The 23,163-nt window shown below is 42.1% G+C and overlaps 1 protein-coding gene across 10 annotated transcripts in view; it reads left to right on the top strand.

Moving 5' to 3' along the window:
• The window catches only part of kcnma1a (potassium large conductance calcium-activated channel, subfamily M, alpha member 1a), a 119,625-nt gene that overhangs the window by 76,319 nt on the left and 20,143 nt on the right, over nucleotides 1–23,163 (top strand). For 2 of the 10 annotated variants that reach the window (XM_084021499.1, XM_084021508.1), the window contains exons 14-23: nucleotides 344–499; nucleotides 1,033–1,142; nucleotides 1,308–1,376; nucleotides 2,545–2,556; nucleotides 5,390–5,476; nucleotides 5,574–5,650; nucleotides 14,023–14,055; nucleotides 14,418–14,498; nucleotides 18,434–18,527; nucleotides 22,584–22,710. In XM_084021499.1, the coding sequence (XP_083877625.1) occupies nucleotides 344–499; nucleotides 1,033–1,142; nucleotides 1,308–1,376; nucleotides 2,545–2,556; nucleotides 5,390–5,476; nucleotides 5,574–5,650; nucleotides 14,023–14,055; nucleotides 14,418–14,498; nucleotides 18,434–18,527; nucleotides 22,584–22,710 (846 nt within the window). The remainder of the gene's footprint in view (nucleotides 1–343; nucleotides 500–1,032; nucleotides 1,143–1,307; nucleotides 1,377–2,544; nucleotides 2,557–5,389; nucleotides 5,477–5,573; nucleotides 5,651–14,022; nucleotides 14,056–14,417; nucleotides 14,499–18,433; nucleotides 18,528–22,583; nucleotides 22,711–23,163) is intronic. The other 8 variants (XM_084021500.1, XM_084021507.1, XM_084021501.1 and 5 more) reach the window with 7 other exon arrangements.

Raw genomic sequence — 23,163 nt, forward strand, 5'->3', positions numbered from 1 at the left:
ATCTTCTCATCTGACACTAACTTTCGCATGGAAAGCGAGTGAGCATGTTTCCTAATTTGCCAATAGTATTCCTTTAAATGGGACAAATGTGGGGAAAACTCAGTTTTTCAGTGTGTGTGCTAACACATTTGGATATCTGGAGTGCTTTCCAACCCCCAAAGTATGAAATAAGAAAACCCAGCCAGATGTTTGGGCTGCCTGGATCAGATCAGTGTTGTGTGAACATTAAGCATGTTAACATATCAAGTATGAACCTGTAAATAAGCAGAATGTACCCTCTTGTGAATGTGAATACTTTGCTGTTCTGCGTCTTGTGACCTCCTCTGTCTGTGATGTGATGAAGGCTCATCTGCTGAACATTCCGAGCTGGAACTGGAAGGAGGGTGACGATGCTATCTGTCTGGCGGAGCTGAAGGCGGGCTTCATTGCCCAGAGCTGTCTGGCCCAGGGCCTGTCCACCATGCTAGCCAACCTCTTCTCTATGAGGTCCTTCATTGAGGTAACACAGAGGACACCATTTACTCGCCTTGTGTCAGTCCTTCCCTCTGAACAGACCGAAGCACTTCGGGTGAATGAATTCTCACATTGCATTCTTTTTTTTTTGTAAATAAGATGATTTCTTTATGGATTGGAGGTAGAGTTCTCCGATAAGTGGATACAGTAGGTTCTCTGCTGACAGATGGTCTAGATCTATCAAACACAGTGCGTTCCCTGGAAAATGTTGACATCTCTGTCCAGAGAAAGGCTTCAATTAGAGTATTTTCAGTCGTTCTGGCACGTCATATTTTATTGTGACATCTCATATGGAATCTGTTCAGTGTTTCTGTGGCTCAAAATTGAAGAGGTGCTTGTCTCTATCAAAGCGCTGCTCTCTTGTCATAAAGATGATGGATCAGCTTATAATCACCAGGCCGATGTTATGCGGCGGGGGAACATCTGCGGACCACATTTGGGCCGCCGCTGGAAGGGAAACAGTGTAACTTTTCCTTTCCCCTCACATGTGACATTTCCGTGCTTGTTTTTTTCCGTCAGATTGAGGAGGACACATGGCAGAAGTATTACCTGGAAGGGGTGGCTAATGAGATGTACACAGAGTATTTGTCCAGTGCCTTTGTCGGCCTCACCTTCCCCACCGTCTGCGAGTAAGTATCACTGTCTCCTCGTTCAGCAAGCCCACTGTCGGTGGTAGGTATAGGTAACACAATTTTGAAGTGAAGAAACGCAAGATGTGAATTTCAAAGGTGTTTGAACACATCGGTGGTTTGCTCGCGCACTGCGGTCCTCTAATGAGCGGACATGTGTTACAGGTTGTGCTACGTGAAGCTGAAGCTGTTGCTTATAGCCATCGAATACAAGTCGGAGCAGAGAGAGAGCAGGTTTGTTTATCGCACCCTTCTTCCACTAACGTCAGGCACAACTTGTGTTTCAAGTGTGACTCATTTCGAGTGGATCTTTTCGTAAACTATCGCATATTTTCCCCACAAATCCTCTGAATGACGTTTAAATGCCAATCGGAGTATCGTTGGGTTATTGTGCCAAAACTTTCCATTAAAGTGCAATGTTGCATGAGAAATTAGCAGAATTTTTAAAAAGAAATCATGGATATTAAACCAGAAAATAGTCACTTATTCTTTGCCCTCAAGGCCTGATTGTCCTCTAAATTAAATTTATTCTCATAGCAAATGAATGAGATGAAGGTTACTGACATGAGTCGGATTCTTTCACCAAACCCTGCAGGTATGCTGTAAAAAAATGAAAAAAATCGGGTTTGTTGCTGTAGATTACTAAACTGCAACAACATTTTTTTGGCATGCTTTGATTATATTGTGCTGTCAATTCAAAGAGACATAAATTTGCTGCACATTCCAATTTCATGTCATGTTTTTCCCCTTAACTCGATTCTATTGTGTCCCTGTTCAGCCTGTATGATAACCACTAACTCTACATGTTGTCATTCTTACCACCAATAACAACATGAAGTACTATTTTCCAGTGATCTCAATTGCCAAATCTCACCCACCCTTCCCCCGTTCACCTGTGTCAAATGTTTTTTTTTTTTTTGTGTACTGACAAGGTCGCTTGGCAAATGATGGTCCCTTTGACAATACAAGCTAAAACCAATCATTATTTTTGACATGATGACATTTCTATTTTGTACATATTTCCCTTTCTCTGTTTTGTTTGATGTTAAGTTATTGAAAATACTTGATGACACCACAAAAACATTTAATATTTCATATACCTTCCTCTTTTCTAGAAGATGTGCTGCCACCACTTGCAGTGCCCTTGATTTAACCAGGCCCACCTTTTAAATCAGACGACATTTTTTTTATTTTGTTGTAAACAATATTTATTATTTTTTTTAGGTCTAAGGCCTTCATCATCGGACAATTGTGAAATAACTGATTTGTGTATTTGTACAGAATGTGCCATATAAGGCGCACCTGTTAAATAGCCAGAGAAACATTGGAAATCATATTCTCCTCTTCTCTTATGTTCATGATAACTGTTTGATTTGAGATTTTTTTTGCTTGTTGTTTGCAGAAGCCGAAAGCGGTATGCCCTCTACCTTATCTTACTTCCAAAGTTCCACCCAATCTCCACCACTTTAAAGCTTCTGACTTTGGGAGTTTCCCCAAGGATATTTTTCCCAAACACTATCTCACAGGCCTCTTTTTCTAACTATTTTTCTTTTCTTTTTTTTATGGTGTCCCTTGTGCTTAATGCACTAACTTCTTTGCAGGCAGAGAGAGGATTAGATAAATTGGACATGTTTGTAGAAGTGCTGTTTCTTTGTCTTCGCTGTTGTCGGTGTACCAAGGCCAAACGCTCACCCTCTCTCTCCATATCTACCTCTTATTTGATCTTTTTTCAGTTTTGTCCTTTACCAGTCCTCCGCTGAGTTTATTTCTCTCACTTTCAGTTATTTTTCAGTGTCGCTCAGTTCTTACCCTACTGTAGTTTTCCCACTCATGGTGTTTTTCTTTAAACCAGTACTTCATGATGCTCCGACTCAGTTTGTATGCACATATATTATCTGAGCGTTGAGATCCGTTGTTTTCAGATTTAATCCTAAAATAAAATGACTGATTATCCACCATTGCTGTAGGCAGTGGCTAATATAATAGTATGTCTTTTCTTCATGGTTTTATGACACCAGCAGCACCTCACCAATCATTGTTTTTCTGTTCATCAATTCACACACTAGGAAAGGCATGGAGCTGTTGAATTTGGATAGCATTAGGTTGATCCAAGCTGAAATAGAGTAACCCATAGGCTCCCGCATTTCAATTTTGCATTCCATCACCCTCCCGTGTTCTCAGTGCTCAATGTGTATCCATCTGTGCATGTCCGTGCGGCTGGTTTTATGTGTGATTGCCTTCGAGAGTGAGAGAGTGTGTGTGTGTGTGTGTGTGTGTGCGTCTCAGCCACCGTGTCCAGTCGTGCGTCTCTCGAGTAGATGTTCCTAAGTGAGGTCACTTCCTGTCAGTTTGGTGTTTAAGAAACAATCCAACTGCACAGAAGTTACTGCAACCGTCTGCATCTACGTACCTGTCCCTTATACCTGTACTGCAGTGGCTATGCCTTTTTCTGTTTTGGTTATTGTCCTCTTCACGCTGTATGGTAACTGCATGCTTTTGACACTATGACACCAGGTGTTTGACGCTCGTCCTTGTTGCTCACAATATGAGGTTTTGATGCTTTTTAAGCTTCTCTTCGCCAGTTTGCACCCTGACTGAAGGAAAAACTGTCTCGGATAGATAGTCCTGTAAAAAAAAATCTCAGATTTGGGCAGCAATGTTTGTGGAACTGTCTTGATTTGATCTGTTTCTTTCATTTATTTTCACTAAAGAGCATGCCGGGCGTAACGCCTGTTTACTTCTCTGGGGGCCATTCAATCTCAGTGAATGTTAGATTCTATTTTACTTACCGAAATGAAAAATGTTGGAAGGAGAAATCCGATCTGCGTGACTGGTGCAATTTGATCACAGCCTGACATGTGTATGGATTCAATTGCTCCCTTAATATTTTTGTTTATTTTCTCCAACGTAGCCTTTTTTTTCCCCGAGCCCAGAGGAAAGATGTAGTGAGATGGATGTGTTCTCAGATGTACTGCATAACTTCTAGCCCCGAGTCTTCACAGAAAACATATGCTTTCGAAATTAGTTCCTAAAATGTCACAAAATAGTTGGATTTGAATGAAGATGAGTAAAAAACCCCGGCAGTAGTGATTTTTTTTGTAAGTCAAGTGATAATATTATTGTCGCAAATTGGCAAACGTTGTAGTTTTAAATAGAGAAAATGATAAAAAAAAAAAAAAAGACCGGTAGCTCATAATCTTTCATCTGGGCTTGTCGTATTTTAAAGGAGTGTAGACCCTTAAAGGGTTGTGGGTTCGGTGTTTTGATTTCTTAGTTCACACTCACATCATTGATGAATGTTGCCCACAGCAGGTAACCATTAATGACCAGTGTGGTGCGTGTGTGTGTGTGTGTGTACAAACATACAGTGTGTCTTCTCTTTGTCTCAGTCTAATTAATGGGGAATGATACAGCCAATCGCTTAATGTGCTTCAGGTATTAAAACTGACTCTAGTCTGAGCTCATTTTAATTTTGGTGCAGTTGTGTCTTTAGATATACATGTAATGAATGTAATATGCTATTTTAAGTCGCTATTGACTTTGCGGTACATGCGTTGTAAATATTTCCACTACAATAAAGGAGAGTCACTACAGATTTTTAATCCATTTTTTCTGGATCAATCCTACAGACGATAGCAGTGTGACTGTGTATAATAAGCCTTCTGTCGGCAAGAAAAAGAGCTGTTCATTCCCTTGCATCCCACTGTTGATTACTAACCGAGATAAGAACGCTTACTGTACATCCTCTGTACTGCAGCCATGTCTCAGTGGCCATCATAACATTTGTTCTGACTAGACGACACTGAAACCACTCCATAGCCATAATTTTAATTCTTTCTGCCCTCGGTCCCTTTGCCCGTACCCCTCTGTCCCCCCTTCTCACCCCGGGGCAGACCGACACCATTCTGTAAAGAAAAGAATTAAAATTCAATGTGCGATCATATTGTTGTACATTCTGTCCATTCATGCGAGTATCACATCGGCAAATTAGCCCAAAATCCGGTTGTGTTTATGATAACATCAAATATAGGGGGGAAAAAAAGCAAGCTCTTAAGAGCTTAGCATGGATAATGTGTTAAAAATGATGCAAAACTGCAAAAGAAGTCCAGATAAGTACAGTGCAGATCCGATTAACGGCTTCAACGAGTCTGTGTACCATTCCTCTTGATTAGCATGTTGTGTGGATGAGCTGAGCCTTGTTCGGGAGCTAATGAGCGCGACTTTTTCTTATTTCTCTGATAACCCAGCATCCTCATCAACCCGGGCAACCATGTCAAGATGCAGGAAGGAACTCTGGGATTCTTTATCGCCAGCGATGCCAAAGAAGTAAAGAGGTAATTGCTCTCCTAGCTCTGACCAACAGCTGATCATTAATTACGCCCAATGGACAGTTTAATTACTAAGCCTGGCACATTTCTACTTCTATTTCAGAGCATTTTTCTACTGCAAAGCTTGTCACGATGACATCACAGACCCTAAGCGGATCAAGAAGTGTGGCTGCAAACGACGTGAGTAGCTGCGACTTTATTTTCTCCGCCCCGTCGCCACACCCTCCTTCCCTTCCTCTCACTCCAAAGCCTACCTGTGGGTCTGTCTGTCTCATTATACTAGGTTTATGTTATACTGTACCTCTCATTGGGTCATTCTCCTTCTGTACCGTGGCGCCGTGTTGTTTAAAGGTAATGCTGTCTGTTGTCGCATCATTATACCCTCAGGAAATTTGGACTTTCATAACATCCATTATGATACAGTCATCAGCTAATATCCCATTTGTGTTATTTCCTAGTCAAAATGAAGGTGTTTTCTTTTTGGCTGAGTCACTACGTTTATCCGCACAAACTGAGAATGTAGTGGTATAAAAAAATTAAACATTTACGTTAGATATAACTGAGATTGTATTAGTTGACAGCTGTAGTGACAAAAAAGAAATAAATTACCATAAAATCAGTGAGTTTACATGCTGTAAATCCTTATTATGCATACAGTATATAATAACTCCCTGTCCCACTCCTGCATGAGAAACTAAAATTATACCTTTTCAGTATAAACCAGCATACTGATTTTTCTAACCAGTTTTAGCTGTTTTGTATGTGATTGCAACATTTAAATTATAGGTGGATATGACCCACTGTATTACATTTTCTTTCACACGCAATGAGAGTTTCTTATGAGCTCAGCCACTGTGCTCTTAATTATTAAATACCAGACAATACACAAATGCACCTGTCAAATAAAGTAGTCCCCCCCCTTTATTTATGCAGACACAACATTACCATTAAGGCAGGAATAAGCACATGAATATAACCTGACCTATGCACAGTAGTCACTTGTCAGGACATGTTAGCCACTGGATGGGTAATTCAGGTGAATATCCCATATTTCCACAAAAGGTCACAGACAATTACAGTAAGCAGCTTGTTACAGACGAAGCCTGGTTTTTAAATAGATGTTCCACCATTCCCTTCTTTTTGTCCGTGTCATTTCAATTATTCGGACAGTCTCTCGGTCTCCCGGCTCAGTAGACTCAACAGGCCTTTCACACCTTTCAGCTGTTTACTTCTGATTGCATTCTTAATATCCCAGACCCCAGGTGATGGACATGACGTTATGTTTTTGTCCTTATTAGTTTCCAAAAAGAGAGTTGCCTTACAAAGCTGACAGTTCCATTACCGCAATGGACGCCTGTCTTGACAGGATGTTCTGTTCTGCCATGTTTTGTTCTCTTCTGTTGTTTTGTTCCCATGTTTCTTTATGACCAGTGACACACTTTTGATGTATTTCCTTCCCTGCTGCCGCTGGAAAACACCACTTTATTTTAACTACTCACTGGTAGTGATTTATTGTGAGTAAAAAGAAAATGGCTGTACTACCACATACAGTGCAGTGAAAGTGTTTTTTTGTTTTTTTTCCTCCTCTTCGGCAAAAAGTATACTGTATCTATGTTGCATGTACCAGTGTAGCTTCTGCATCCCTCTCCTCACCTCTCATTTCTACTGTACACTGTGCTCAGACCAAACTAAAAGCAAAAACAAAAAGCTCAAATCAAACTCACACCGGCATTAGGCCCTCCTCATCACAGGCCCAGTCAGCTGATGCTCTTTACTAGTTGGAAATTACATTTAAATAGAGTGAGACTTAATTGGATGTGGCCGTTGAGCTCCGCTGTTTCTTACCTCCATTATTTGATCAGCAAACCAAACTTTTGGCATCAGAAAAGGCAATCTGCCGCAAGTCTTATGTCATTATCCGTGATTACCCTCCTTATAGTGTCATGCTCCAAGAAATTACAGAAAGAAACGTACTAAAAAAAAATCAAAGATGTCGTACAGTAATCATAGATTTAGAAGAGGTAACACGAGGGGAAGGAAATGAACAGGAACCGCTGAGGTTTAAATTGATCTGCTTTCTGTCAGAGTAGGTTCTGTGTGTGGCTGTGCTTTCAGAGAGCAGAAAATGTCCTTGCGGGAAGTTCTGCAAATCCTAACGAGCTAGGTTGCCAAAACACAATCAAAACAATCTGGTCTCCCCTTTGCCCCACTTCTCTGTGATCTCAGCCCCTTTCCAAACTCCGGGTCCTTGTCCTGGTCTTGTCGAGGTCTCGGAGATCATCAGGTCCCCTCACAGCTGAAATCTCACCACACCAGACTTGTGCATTTCAAATCTAGTCAGTTGTTGGGGCCCTTTTTTTTTTTTTTTTTTTTTTTACATGCTGTACAGGAGGAAGTCCACTAGCATTACAGTGTTAACTGTCATAGCGTTAGATTGCCACTAGATGGCGGTGCCATGCCAGAGTCATGTCCAATAATACACTATTTAAACGGTGATGTCTGTAGAGGAACCCTAAATCCCCTGACACCTGTTCAGCTAAAATGCAAGGATCAACTCAGTGTGAGTTTTTTTCCCACTTTATAATCCTTGATATTTTTGCACTATTTTGTTTGCCTCCACTGGCGTAAGCTACTGCATTTTCTATCGCTCAAAAGTTCAAGTCTTTAGCTACCGTATCGGTATAATTGTCCTTGCACTCTAGCTGAATAAGGAAGTCTCGGGGGTGTATCAGAATGGTGCTTTCTTTGGGACATCCTTCGTATTCAACACAGCGCCCCGATAGCTTCTGTTTGCTGGTGGATTATGGGAGATGATTAAACCCATGCAGACAGTTTATCAGGGCAGCCGTCATGTTGAATGCTCACTCAGGAATGCCCTGAAATGGCTACCATATCATTCTAAGCTGAAAATCGAGGTATTTGTGAAGTCAAAAAAAATCAAATACATTGTCGGCGTGTGTGTGTGTCTGTCTTGTGTTTTTCCATTACTCCTCTTCCATGTGTCAATTATCTACATCGTAAACATACATGTACTGTGGTCCCAATGCCTAAGCAAAAAAAACTCCAAAGTCAAGAAATTCCAGCATGAAGTTAAAGCTTCGCTGCACCTTGTCTGCCATTCCCCCCCCCAAACTGTTTCAACACTGTGAACAGTTATCTATGTAACTCCCCCTTGTTGCTAAGAGCAAAACTACATCTTCCTGCATGCCTATTACACGCTCATAGGGCACATGTGCATGTCACGGGATACAACAGTCTCTGATGTCTTCATCCCAAAGGGTTCTGATCTGCGTTTCCCATTCTTTCCTTGGCCAGAAGCAGAAACATATTACTTCATTCAAGATCTCATTTTCCGATGTGACTCGGGAGTCAAAGATGCTGAAAGTGTCTCTGTAACGGTGCCAGACGGGATTAGTCTGCTGTCTGTTTTGCAACTCGGCAATGAGAGAATGGGGACCAGGGACTGTTTCTGCCCAGAGTCACAGCAATCTAGATGTGCTACTCTGGGGACTTTCACTCCTGCTTCCCCTCGGGCCTCAGAGCTTCACACTCAGGCACACAAACGCACACACAGACACACCACAAAAACACTTCCACTCTTACCTGAACAACAGAGCATATTCTCCAAATTGCCAGTTGTTTTAACATGATAATTAAAAAAAGAAACACCACAATTAAATACTTTGACTGGTGTTGATAAGTGTAAATATAAAGTAACAGTGAGGATGCCGGCCCAATGAACATTATAACAAATATTGTATTACACGAGTGGCAACTTCAGGATAATGTTAACAGTTGCACAGTTTATTGTCTGTTACACAGAAATATCCATCTCAAGCTTGCTAACATTAGCCACCATTAGCTACTGGCCATGCCTGACCACATACAGCTGTATTGTTGAGTGTAAAGAACAGAGCAATGCTGCATTTTATTACTTTACATTTTTAATCTGTAAAGGGAATAATCTAATTTCCTCAAAAGTTACATTTTGTCACTTTAAATTGACACAGAATCACAGCTAAATTATAGACACACACTAAAGTGAAGCTCCCCTCGGGGAGCGGGGCCGTGAAACTGCAGGTTCCATCGTACAGTAGCATGAATTGGCCCGTCTAGCCAGTAGAATAGTGTGATGCCTTGGACAGAGCCGCTACAGCTGCATGATGGGATACAGGTACGTGATCCACTCCTTTAGCCAACCGGATAGAGGATGTACAAATGTATGACACATTGTATGAGGTTTGCTGCTGATGACATTGCTCATGCCTCTCTTCCCCGAATGCCTCCCTCCCTATCTCCTTTCTCCTCACCCCTCTTCCCCACTGTTATAGTTTTGCCTTTTGACCTGTTACAGCCTTAGCACACAGCTTGTCCTCTCCAGACTCAGTCAATATCAAATTATTGTCATTGAAATGTATCCAAATCTGACTTGAAATTCCAAAATGTTTTGATGTAAATCAATTGGATTTTGAAAACATCTCGGCGCCTCGAGTGTTAATTTTAATTCGGGGCTCAAGTCTGTGGGAGGAGGCGGCTAAGGCTTGCACTTTCTGATGAAGTCGCCTCCGACTTCCCCTGGATGACTATATTTCTCCTTTTGCCATTAACCTGCTGCTTTTCCTCTCCTCTCATCCCAAAACACCGACTGTAGCCAAGATGTCCGTCTACAAACGAATGAAACTGGCATGTTGTTTTGATTGCGGCTGTTCAGAGCAAGACTGCTCTTGCATGTCAGGCAGTGTACATAGTAACATGGACACCCTTCAGAGGGCCTACCCACTTTCCTCTGTCTCTGTTCATGATTGCGCAACCACTTTACGTGCCTGTAAGTTACACCGCCCAACACATGCTGTTACGTGTCTGTGGTGTGTGTGTGTGCGTGTGTGTGTGTGTGTGTGAGTGTTGTACCATGCAGAGGTACTGTACGTGTGTCTGTGATGTCATCTATGTGCTGTGATCCGTTGAATGTGACACACATGAATGTATTACTTTTTTTTTTTGTATCTAATCTGTTCTTTTTTCTGCTGGGTTGATTTTTGCTCTTAATTTCCTAATTTTCTATTATTTGTAGTTTCATTTCAGTGTCTTTCAGTTATGTCATGATTTGCGTTTGACACTATGATTTGATTTCTATGAGTGTACTGTGTGTTGTGGGTAAGTGGTGGTGTGGCTCAGTGGTGCTGCTGTACTGTGCAGTACTTTAGGTGTTAGACGTGGCTACGCATGCTGCGTCAGTCATGCAGTTGTGTGATGAAATCAATATTGGATTTTGATGTGTTTGGAACTGTTAAAGGTAAGATGTCTGTGTATATTGGAAATGGAACATATTGTTTTATTCAAGGTTTTATTCCTGCGATTTATTGATAATGTTTGTCAAATGATTGTCTCATATATTTACTTTGAAAGTCCTTTTCAAACCTCTGAGTTTACACTGTTTTCCGTTTGCACACCTTTTTTTTTTTTCCGTTAAAGCAGCTTTGCTTCTGTTTCTCTTTTTTCTTTTTTCTCTCTATCCTTTGACTTAACCTTACCGATCAACCGTGCAGAGTTTGTAGTTTTCCCTTTAATGCCGGAGATAAGAGGAAACCACATCTGAAACGGCGTTTTGAAGATTTCTAACAGTCTTGTCGAGCCTTATAAATGAGGAGCAGCGCACACATATTGAAACACATTTTTATTGGTGCCACCAGGTTCAGGAAAGAAACTAATAATATCTCGAGCAACTGAAATGCCCTTTCACTCTTTCAGGCAATTAGAGAAGAACAAGAGCTAGAAGAACACATACGATTTTGCTCCACAATTAACACTGTTTTCTGGACCAAAAGTGTAAAACAGTACCTTTTTATTATATAAAATGTCCTGCTAAGCACACATAATTGTTTTAAATTGTATTAAGTAGTGAATCTACGTCCTGCAGGCTGTGAACGACACATACGCTGCATAGTAGAATAGATGAGAATTAGAAGGAAGGAGAAATAAAGTAAAAAGGGAAAATAGGAGGAGAATAAATTGATGAGAAGAAACCAAAAATGAGGACTACAAAATAGGGATAGTGGCTTTAAAGGTCGGGGGACGAAAGCTCTTCGCGGATCACCCTCCTTTCGATTTTCCTTTTGAGTGGATGGGAAATACTAAATTGTCTGTCAATTACACGTGGCAGCAGTAGGCCTAGCTATCAAAGCCTCGGCTTCAGACGTACAGATCTGATTTCCTCTTCAACATTCTCCCACCGTCTGCCGACTCAGCCTAGATTAGTGTCAAACATGCCATGATGAGTTTGGCTTGGCCTCTTGTAGTTCGACCTGCGCTGATATCCCTCGGTACCAATTACTGGCCATTACATGGTTACTGATCTCACTTCTCCCTCAACCCCCCGTAGGATTTCAGGAAAGCCTCTTCAGTCTTAGATTTCTTTTTTCCTCTCTTTTTTTTGAACTCCGAGTTTGTCTGAACAAAGTGAGTTTAGTAAAGGAGTGCTTTGGACTTTGTCAGTCAGGGATTGTTGGATTTCCTCTCCCCGTTTCCCCTCGTTTCCCCCCCGAACCAGACTGAAAGGATAAGACGTCTCTATCCATGATGACTTCATGCCCTCATGTATCCGAACCAGATTTTTTTCTTGGACTTGGATAATTCATTTCTTGCATCGCACTCTTTCATTTAACGCAGCCACGTGTTTTGATACAAGTTACAGTCGCACCAGACAAATACAAAGTGCGAAACAGGAAAGAAAATCAACTTAAAGCAGTATTCTGTTATTCATTCCTTTAGAAATGTGTTGGACAATTAATTATGGGCTTGAAATGAAGATGAGACATCAGCTTGAATTAGAGGTGGAAACCTTTTGCAGATAAAAAAAAAAAAAAAAAAGATGGAACATTTGGAGAAGAGGCAAAACAGTTTGTACCACTTGTAAATATTAAAAAAAAGAAGAAGAAAGAAAATAGAATTCAAAGCACAAATTAGAGTTCCTCCTTGTGTGGTTGTGTTTACTGATTCTTGTCTTCAGCAGTTTAAGTTTTGAAAATACTACCAGAAGTTGTTCAGTTGAAACAGACATTTCTTTGGTCTGTATATTAGTAACACATGGTCTTTCTTTGGGACCTGACCGTCATCACAGTCGGCTTCCTTCAGTGAGGAAAGCTAAGAGACGTGACAGGTTTTATATAATGGGGAGGCTGAAGGAGTCTATAAAACCGAGCTACAGACGACGGTTGGGGATCCAGAGCTCGGGAGATGCTTTCGGCTAGTCCACAACCATCTGGGCTGTGTGTGTGTGTGTGTGTGTGTGTGTGTGTGTGTGTGTGTGTCTGTGTGTGTCTCCTGTGTGTAACAACATGCACTTCTATCTCCGTTTCTGTGCATGTGTGTGCATCTGCATCTCATTGCAGGGGACCTTATCTATCCTGACACGGAAATTATGTTTGCATTTTTATTTTCCCAGCCCTGCTGGTCTGTCACCAAACTTGCCCTGACAGCTCCTGTCCACCAGGCAGGCTTGGTCCCTCCCCCTCCACCCCCCCTCCACCCTCTGTCCTATGCCGCCTCGCTACGCTCCAGATGCTAGCCAGTTAGTCTGCCGCCTCTGCAGCGAGGGCAGATTGCTAGAGACAGATGCCAGGGCCACTGTGGGTCCCCGTTTGAGGATCTGTGTCATAGGCCAGCCTTGGGCCCTCGCTGTGACCTTTACTGCTGGAAGAGACTCTGGGAAAGAGTGGGGAGTGTCAGCAGCTCAGAGCTCAGTTCAAATGCCCACTGTACCAGTACTTCTATCAGTACCAGGCTTCAGTAGCTCCTCAGCCAGTAGATCCCAGATAATGAATGGATCTAGAGACCTTTTTTATTCAATTTTATTCAAATAACTAGTGATTTAGGATGTTTGAAAAATTCCCTTTAAAAAAAAAAAAAACCCAAAACAAATTCCAAATCCATTCATGTGAGAGATGTGGACTGCACGTAAAGATCAAGTCTCTTTGCATTTCTGTTACCGCGGATGTTTTGAGTAGCCGGTGTCTGCTGTCTGTGTTTTGGACATCTATATGCACTCAAGTATGCAGTTGTTGTCTTTGTTCCCCCATGGTGGCTTTCTTTGTTCTATCTACAGACCTCACAGTGTTCATCACATTTAAATTAGAATGTAAAAAATATATATATATTTTTAAAAATGAGACACATAAAAATCTATAACAAAAACATCCAATTTAGATTTTTTGAAAAAAAAAAAAAAAAAAGAAAGAAATTAAAAAATCAGCCATTATCTGTCATTACATCTCATTACAGGTTCAGTAGACTCTCCTAAAAGCATGGCTCACTCTGAGAATGGATAGTTCATTCCATTCACCTGTTCTTTAGTCATCACCCATAACTCTAATAATTTGTATCTTTTTAATGTGTTGCTTTATGCCCTCATACCTTTCAGTGATAGCACTTAGTTACATTTGATTTAATTTCCATCCACCGCTCTTATGTTGATGTCTCTATTTCCTAATGTGCCTGTTTCATTACATCCTTTCTCCCCCTGTGTGACCTGCCACTTGTCTTTGCATTCTCCTCAGCCAAATATAAGTATAATGGATATGTCAGATCACGTAAGTGTGTTTCTCTGTCCTTCTCCATTCTGCTCCAACTCTGTGTTTAGACTGTAGACCCCTCACTATGTCATATAACATAAGCACCAATGCTTTTCTTTAGAATTTGCCTTGTTGTCCCTTATTCCTTTTGTAGAATAATACTGATGTTGACTTGTGTCTTATACAGAGGCAAAGTAAACTCACAGTTTAACTAAATGTTTAACTCCGACAGATTGTTTATTCTCACTAATAGTTCATAAATAATTTCAATATATGTTCAATGCAATTTAATGAGTTCCTGACTGAAGAGACATAATTTTGTGTTTTATAATACCATGGAGTTCCATAAAAATATTCTTTTTGTATTGTGCTGCGTGTAGCAGCAGATGGCGCTACAACACCAGGGAACAGTGGGAGTCAGAAAGAGGCTGGCGTTCGATTCAAAGCTGATTGCAATTTAGGTAAATCTTAAATAATTGTTAAAATGCATTACTTTTCCACTCTAATGCTTTAGAGTACATTTAGTTATGCATTGCTATTTGTCACCTCTAACATTTTATATGTATATTTTTTTACCCAATGTATTTGTTTTTATTAAGCATATTGATATTGAAGACATTTCTTTTTCTTTCCTCTTTGAAATAGTGGCTGCCCTCTTAGCACGACTAAAAGGAATCGCAGCTGTCACCATAGCAGCTTTAATTCTACTTTTTTAAAAGCAATGAATGATAAAATACAAAATAATATGCATGGCATAAAAAGCTTTTCCACGCAGTGAAGAAGCTTGCTCATGCGGCAAACGCTGCAAAGGCGAAGCCAGCTTCGCTCGCATAGCAAAGTAAACATTTGCAGTTGCTACTCCTCCGCCTCATCATCCAGTTTATGTTGGGTCACCACGATCTGATAAGGCTCGCATGCAGGACGGTACCGTCATGTGATTAGCATTTCAGGAAGGGACAGTTGCCGTCTGGGTTGTCCAGGATGCACAGTGGACCTGCCAGGCTGGGTGAGCGCTCTCTAACACTGCACGTGTTTGACAAGGGCCAGATGAATCCAGGAGCTATCGGTGGCGCCCCGTAAATCAAGGAGGCAGCTGACGGCTGGGATAAACGTCTGTTTATCGCCCGGGGGCCACCCAAGCATGCTCTCTCCTCCAAACAACCAACCCAAACCACCCTTCCACCAAACGGAGGCTCCTCCTCTCTCCCATTCAACTTTACAGCCACTTCAATACATGCAAACATACGGGGTCGACTCCCGCCTTCGCACAAGGTTGTGTGTGTGTCGTGTGTTTCGTGGGACGGCTGGGTGAGCGTCAGTTGTACGTGAGCTTCTTACCTGCAGAGCATTTATTCTCACATTGGACACAGCAGGTTTGAAACTGGACATGCTGTCAAAGTCACAGTAAAAAAGCAGCCTGTTTAAGGATATGGTAATCAAACCACATTTCCACACACAAATCCCAAAAATGAATTCCTTAAATGTTTAACGATACAGCATTTTTGAATTAGTAATGTTATAAATTATTAGTGGTAGTTTGATATTGTGTTGAAGTGAAAGTGCCGTGCTACGACACAATACGTGATTGGATTTGACTGGCTTCAGCCGAGCTGTGTCTCTGCTTTGTTCTACCAGAAAGCCGGGGAAAATAAAAAACGGAGAGGGTTCTTATTAATGAATTCATGTTTGTCACAAATGTGAAGTAAATGTCACTGTGAGCGTTTCAGTCAGAGCGTGTGCCAAGTCGATAAGAGAGGTTGAAGTTTCAACACCGGTTTTAGAGGAATGAAATGATAAATGATTCCTTTCTTTTCATGGCACGCATTTTTAAATGACTTAATCAGAACTGATTTGATCATTTTACAGGACTTTAATTAAGTATCATTTTTAATTTCTAAAATGTATTTTAAAGCCTGTGAAAATCTTTATCTCCCTAATATCCTATAGTATAATGATGACATTTCTGATAAAACAATTTTGTAATTTATAAAGAATTGTTTTATAATAGATGTAAACAAATATAGCAAAATATAACAAGTACATTTTCTAGTATTAAATTACTAACTAATTTATGCGTTAATACAGTCTTTCTCACACTTTTTTATTTCCCATTGTTTGACAGTAATGGATGAAGTTAGACAAAAGCGATCAGTTAAAACCACTGGCTGCAACTCCACCTCCATCACCACAAACGCATTCCTCCCCAACAACTTGCACCCCAACCGGGACCCCCCGTTCAACATGGGCAAACTCAACATCCCCCTTGTTAATAACCGTAAAGGAAGTCTGCTCCCCACGGGGCCGGGGCCCCGGCCTGGCTCTCACCCCTCACAACTGCGCCTCAGTATCTCAGGTCCAGGAGACGTGGCGGCCAGATCCCTGGCTGAGAGTCGTCTGAACCGGGCCCGCAGTCTGCCGGTGAAATACCGCTACCATCCCAGTAATGCCATGCTGCTCAGTCACAGTAGGCCCTGTAGGTTGCCCCCTTAGCGGGATGCATCAGTCAGTAACCCCGCCTGTCCCGTCCCTTCATTTTGTCTTGCTTGCTGCATGACGGTTCACTCCACCGGAGCTGTTGGGAGCTCCTGCTGCTTTGCACGGAAGCGCCTGCTTGTGCGGCGGCTGCTACTCTGGGTGACTTCCAAACTGAGGAAGTGCTTCAACATGTTTAGATAGAAGTGACACAAAATAGCTGCCTATTTATATTTGTTTTCCAGTTGTGATCTGTGAGGACGATGACAAACTCAAGTGTTTACCATTCACTGTAAAAAGGGGTTTATTACCCCGTGGCTGGAAAGCATTTAATTGAATTGTCTTGGGTGTAAATGAGAAGTGTTATGCTTTCAACAACCAGGAAGTCTGTGTAACAATATGGCCAAGAATGCATTTTTTTATGCAGTATTTTCAAATAATATTAGAGGGAGAATTATTTGTGGAAAGTGATATTAGCTATTCCGAATGCCATATTGCATAAAGGAAATGTCAGAGAATGACATTTTATTAGAAGGCAAAGTCATATTTCTTATCTTTTTATTAGCAGAATTAGCTGACAGCCTCGGACGGGGTGCTCAGACAATAATGAATTTCCACATGCTTGGAATAGTCACGGCTTGCAGCGTGCACATTGATTTGCACTAATATCATGCTGTGTTATTGATTTCTAACCAAAGGAACTAATACGTTTTTTTTGAAGTGACGGTGCACTTGGCATTTTGCGCTGGGAGAGTGCAGAGTGGATGAGAGTATCTGGGCGCTTGTCTGCGAGCTCTTGAAACTCACAGACAGTAGTGAAGATCAGACTGCTTTTTAGCTCGCCTGAAATCTTCAGACGACTGGGCCCGGCCTCAAACTGGCTGCTCCTTCTCGTCCTCTCTGTCTGACTGGGACTCAAGTTTGGAAACAAAAAAAAATAGTGTTTTGTTCCCCTCCAATTTCTCAACACAGCAAAGCGTCGTTGGCAGGGAGCTGAACTTGGATCTGATCAAAAATAATCCTGAAAACTGGCTCAGCCTCCTGCAAACGCTTAACACCAAAGAGTCAAACACAGAAATGGACTATTAAATCTTCCATAAATAATTGATCTTTCATTTCAACTTTTAAGACTAAGTCTTGACCTTCTTCTGGAGGATGTGCATTTATTAGCTGTTTTCAATATATTCACAGTCCACAGTCCGTTCATCCTGTTTGCGTGCCCTGTCCTTAGCGATGCGTGTTGAGTGCCAAGTGTTCTGTTGGAATGGAGGTAAACCTGAAGATCCGTTGTGCATTTTTAAATGGAACTGGAATGATGGGGTTGGGGTTCAGATAGTTTTGTTTTTAAAAAAAAGAATAAAACAAAACCACCCACTCAAGATCCATCTCCATAACCTTAATTTATCTCATTATCATTGCTTTTTGCCCATGCCCCACTGACAACCACGGTCTGTACCATCACATGGCAGTTAATGGCGTCGGTAAGCATGGTCACTCTGATGCAGACTGCTAAAGGTCCAACCATCTGCACATTTTAGCGAGTGTACTGAACAGATGCGGTGGTGTATTACTCGAGGCCCTGTAAACGTGCGCCGTAGACGAGCCAAAAACACGGGGGTTTTGGGATGTGAGCCTTCTGTAACATTTTCGGCTCGTAAATTGTTTTGTTTTCTCTCCGTGGTTTTTCTTCTGCCTTTTTCTCAGATTTACCATTGTCCATTACTAATGCTTTCTCTACATTTTTCTCAATTTGACACTGAATTAATTAATTTTCCTTTTCTTCTGTTCAGTTTTTTTATTTTATTTTGGTTTGCTATGTTTGATTGATTGACTTGATTGTTGACTGTTTTTTTATTCATGTCAGGTCCAGCACACTTTCCCAACCGTCTGTCCCCATTCTGACATTCTCTACATGTGTTTGCAGTCGAAGACGAGCACCCATCCACTCTCTCGCCCAAAAAAAAGCAGCGCAACGGAGGGATGCGAAACTCACCCAACTGCTCGCCCAAAATGATGAGGTAAGAGACGCTGATTTTATTCTCCTTCTAGCACTTCAAATGGGGAGTGAGAGGAAGTCAGATACAGGCAGGGGGAGGAAGGGATGGAGGGATGTGTGTGTGAGCGATACTTCAGAGGTGGATGCTGCTGATGGTGAGATGATGGGAGTTTGGATGGATAGGAGGAGGCAAATTAGGGGTGGCAGAGAAAGGAGGTAAGAAACTCTGTGAGAGAAGAAGAGAGGAGAAGTGCCCCGTTCGGCAGTGGCTGTTTAGGATGGCATGCTGTCAGCTGTTAATGACAGAGCCGAAATAAAAATTTCTGTCACGAAAAATCGGTTGTGAGGAGCCGCTTGAAAACTCCTCTGGCTTTAAAGTCCCAGCTGTCACCTCCTGCGGTCTGGTCCACATGTGCTCCTTAAACAATGCTGGCACTAATGACACCGGCAACCAATCAGAGGGACCTGCGTGGTTACTTTGCCCTCAGGCTACTCCTCTATTGTGGGAACCCCTGCGAGTACCGTTTCTGGTACTTAAGGCCATATGTGAGATGTATCATCGCAATCAAATATGAATTCAAATATTACCTTCCTTTTATCCTGTCCTGTGGAATTAAACTGCTGTTAATTGATTTTGAAGGATAAAAGGGGGGTAGGCTTTTGTGCTCCTCCGGTTCGCGAGGCGGGGTGAGCAACGCGACAGCGCGGAGAATACAGGGAGGCCGAGCTGTGCGGATTGGGACGGCGGGGATAAAGGCATGGTGGGGAAGATCTAACGGGACAGGAACACTCATAGCTACGCTGCCCTACTCTTAATGAGAGTAAGTGTTATGGTTGTCATGTCTATGACTTTGCAAAAGGAAAGTCTAAAGAGGGAGCTGTGTGTTTTCCGTACGGTTGGTATTTACGCAGTGAAGCTGCACTGCAGTAGAAACTCTTTATCTCAATTGCATAGGGGGAATAAATAACTCCAAATCATGTTGCTTTTATATGGAATTGAATTCTCTAAAAGCAAAATTCAAAAGATCCATTATATGTACATTGTTTAATTTTTACAAATTATTATTTATGATTTCTATCTGTTAACTCTTTATTCACATGTTGTTTTTTGGCCATTATCGGCTGTAGTACATTTTACTGGCATTCTCCTCGTGTTCTTTTGTATGTTGGCTCTGCTCGCCCCCCTAAGGCACCGTTCCTCCTCCTGCACTGGCGTGCCGATGTGATTTTTTGTCCACTCGTCGGCCTCCCCCTCAGTTCTCCACAAAACAAGCACTTAATAAGCCTTCACACTTGCCGAACCATTAGCCCAACACAAAGTCATACCCTTCAGTCTAGTTTGCAACGGAGCATCATTTTAGATGCCCTTGCTCAGAGGGAGAAAAAGCGCTACAAAAACAACTACACATTGGCACATTTCCAGCTAACTGCTTGCTTAAAAGGCTGTTTAGTTTGCCTAACTTGGAGCACAAAAGCTTTTCTTCTCTTCCCTTTTTTTGCTTAGGAGATGGTCCCTGTTTGCCATGTAATGTATGCATCTTTGCTTTGATCTCGCAGTGATAATAATTCTTGCGAGTTATTTACTCAGTTTTGAAAATGCTTCAAAGCGGTGTCAAAGTTTTCTCTGCTTTAGGGGTGCTTCTGTATTCTGCTGGCTCTTGGGTACTGGGATGACAGGTCCTCTGTTATAGGTGTAGATTTTTTTCTTCCCAGTCTTAGCCCTCAGCAAAACATCAAATTACCCATCACAGTCCACAGCCCCCCCTTCACAGCTGCCCCCGTCAACATATAACACCATATATATTAAACAGTTGTGTTTTACAAGGTGGATTTTATGCACAATGAAAAGTGATTGTTTGAGGTAGCCTTAGGGATACTTTATTCTACAAGCAAGGAGGGGGAAAACACAGTAGAGAGCTAGCGAGAGAGCGAGCATACGTATCAAGTATGGTTTTTACAGGACTTGCTGCCTGAAGGCCTTTGTAAATAAATAATGATCAACAGATTGGCTCTGGGCTTTTGAAAAGCATGCCTTTGTCAGTTTGCATGATGGGGAAAATTTTCAAAGCAAGAGGCTGCCTTCGTAGTCTGGCAGAGAGGGATTGGGGGAGCACGCCCATCCCCAGTTTGCGACTGCAGAGTGATACACTGGAATAACTCAACTATGTTTGAAATATGGAGGGAGGGAGAGAGGGAGAGAGAGAGGGAGAGACATGCTGTAAGGGAAATATTTGTCCTATATAAAAGTGCATCAGATAAAATACTGTATCTCACCCGGGGAAAATGTTTGCTTTGCAATCCAAACTGTGAATTTATTCCGTTTTGAAATGTGGTGCGAGTGTGATTTTTGGTCGGGGAAAGTTCTAATAAAGGAAATACTCTCCAAAATAATAACAGCAAATTAAAGACATAAATTACAAAGATTAAAAAAAAAAAAAAAAATGTAACTAAGGGTGACATTTAATCACACTTTGCATGCAGGCTGACTTACCCTCAGCACGGCTGTTATTAATTTCCCAGTTGCCGATATGACGTGTTACCATGCTAACGAGCTGCATTGCCACCGTGGCGTTAACACCGTTCCCACAAACCCTTCCGACGGGTCATGACTGACACGGTCGCATCATCCGCCGCAGCTGACGATCCCTTGGGCGTGGCACCCCGTGGCACAGACGTCATGTCTGCTCTCCTCGCGCCTGGCGGTGGGTTCAACCCGAGGCAGGGAGAAGGCAGAGGGAGAAGGAGGTGTGTGGAGCACTGTGACAGGCTGCCAGTCACGCCGCTGACAGCTCTGTGAAAGATAGCTGTCTTGGCAGAGAGAGCTGGAGCGGCAGCCCGCCTGCATGCGCCAGTCAGCCCTCTGTGTGGAGGCGAAGAGGAGCCGAGCAGATTGAAGTGACGGGGGCTCTGTGGAGTTGATTGGCGCAACACGCAGCTCTGGATGAAAGATTCAGGCTGAGTGTAAAAACACTAAATGCTGTCAGTGTTATTATCACCTGCACTAACTGATAGAGGGGAAGAGAGGTGGAGTGAGAGGGTGGCTAATTGACAGCTTCTTTTTTTTTTTGCTCTTACTTTTTCCTGCATTGGTATGCAAGCCAAATGCAGGCTGAAGGAAGAGGCAACATCAAAGTGCTGTCAGTGAGTGACAGTGTTGATAGAGGATAGAAAGAGTGATACTGAGAGAGATGTATGTCAAATTCTTGGGATGTTTTCTCGCATATTACTCAAATGTCTGTCTCTCTGCACTTCCCTGTTTTTTTTTCTTTCTGCACAGTGCTGTTTTAACCCGAGGATTTCATTATCTGGGTTGAACGGTAAATAAATCGCATTTGCATTGCCGTCGAACAAGCCATGTTTATCGAGGAAACCGCACTAAATGGCTGCGGTTCATCCTGACTCAGTGTTTTGGAGGAAATTTTATGGATTGCCTTTAGAGGAGCTGCGAGAGCAGCGGCGTCTTGTGGGATAAACGCAGGAACACGAGAGGCGGTATAAGAGGACTGACAGGAGCCCCTTTCATGGTCAGTGTTACAGCGGATAAAACTCAGCAGCCCACTGCTGTGGATTAGCCTGTTTGGTTGTGACACACTGTTGAAACATTAATGGCCATCAGTTGGGGAGAGCAAAATGTGATTGGGCAAATTCCTGAAATATTTAAAGTGTGAGCCTGTTGGAGCTTTTACTATTTGCGCCCACACGGCGTCAGAAGCTGGAAGAGAGGGTAAAAGCTGGTAATTGGCCTTGTGTTGTCATGCCATTCAGTCAGTAGCACTCACATCTTGCTGTTCTCTGCGCCGCTGCGAGCGCAAGGGTCTTAGACTGTCTGATGACTTGACATCAAGGACGAGAAGGAATGGAGGAATGATATGATGGTTATGAGACCGACGATATGTAGCAGTAGTAGGAAGTCCAATGCTCTGGGAATGTGTTGGACTTTTGATGCATTGCATGAATAGACAGTGCAGCTCGTTTTTTTTTTTTTTTTTTTTTTGCCTCTTTCATGTTTCCACTTCACCCACAAGGCTGTAGTCATTTCACAAAAATGCTCCAACATTAATACATTTTTTCTCCCCAGTCGACATGACCCCCTTCTAATTCCTGGAAATGAACAAATCGAGAGCATGGACATGAACGTGAAGAGGTATGACTCGACAGGGATGTTTCACTGGTGCCCGTCAAAAGACATCGAGAAAGTCATCCTGGTGAGTGGGTCCACACCCGTGCATCTGCATAACCTCTCCAATATAGTCGAATATGCAAAATAAAACAAAAAAAACAAAAAAGTTAAAGTAAGTATGCTCAGGAGCAAGTATCCCCTCATTATTGTAGTAACGCAATCACATACTAATGCGTATTGAAATTTCTCTCACTGCCTCTCTGTTGTTTCAAGGTGAGTTTATTGATTTTATTTTTATATATCCACCAAGGATCTGTGAGTGATAATTCAACACTCCACGCATGGGTTTGTTCAAATGTTCTAACAACGCAGTTTGTAAGCATTTATAGTTGCTTTAAAACATTTAACGGGGGGGCTGAAGGATGATCCTGCATGAGATGGGTCACCGAAACATTTTTCGAGACACGTAGATTATAGAAAAATGTTTTATCCAGCAGATCACTAACGGAGAGTATGCACTTATTTACAGCAGCGGTCC

This window comes from Eutrigla gurnardus (genome assembly GCF_963514095.1).
Source record: "Eutrigla gurnardus genome assembly, chromosome: 11".
NCBI lineage: Eukaryota > Metazoa > Chordata > Actinopteri > Perciformes > Triglidae > Eutrigla > Eutrigla gurnardus.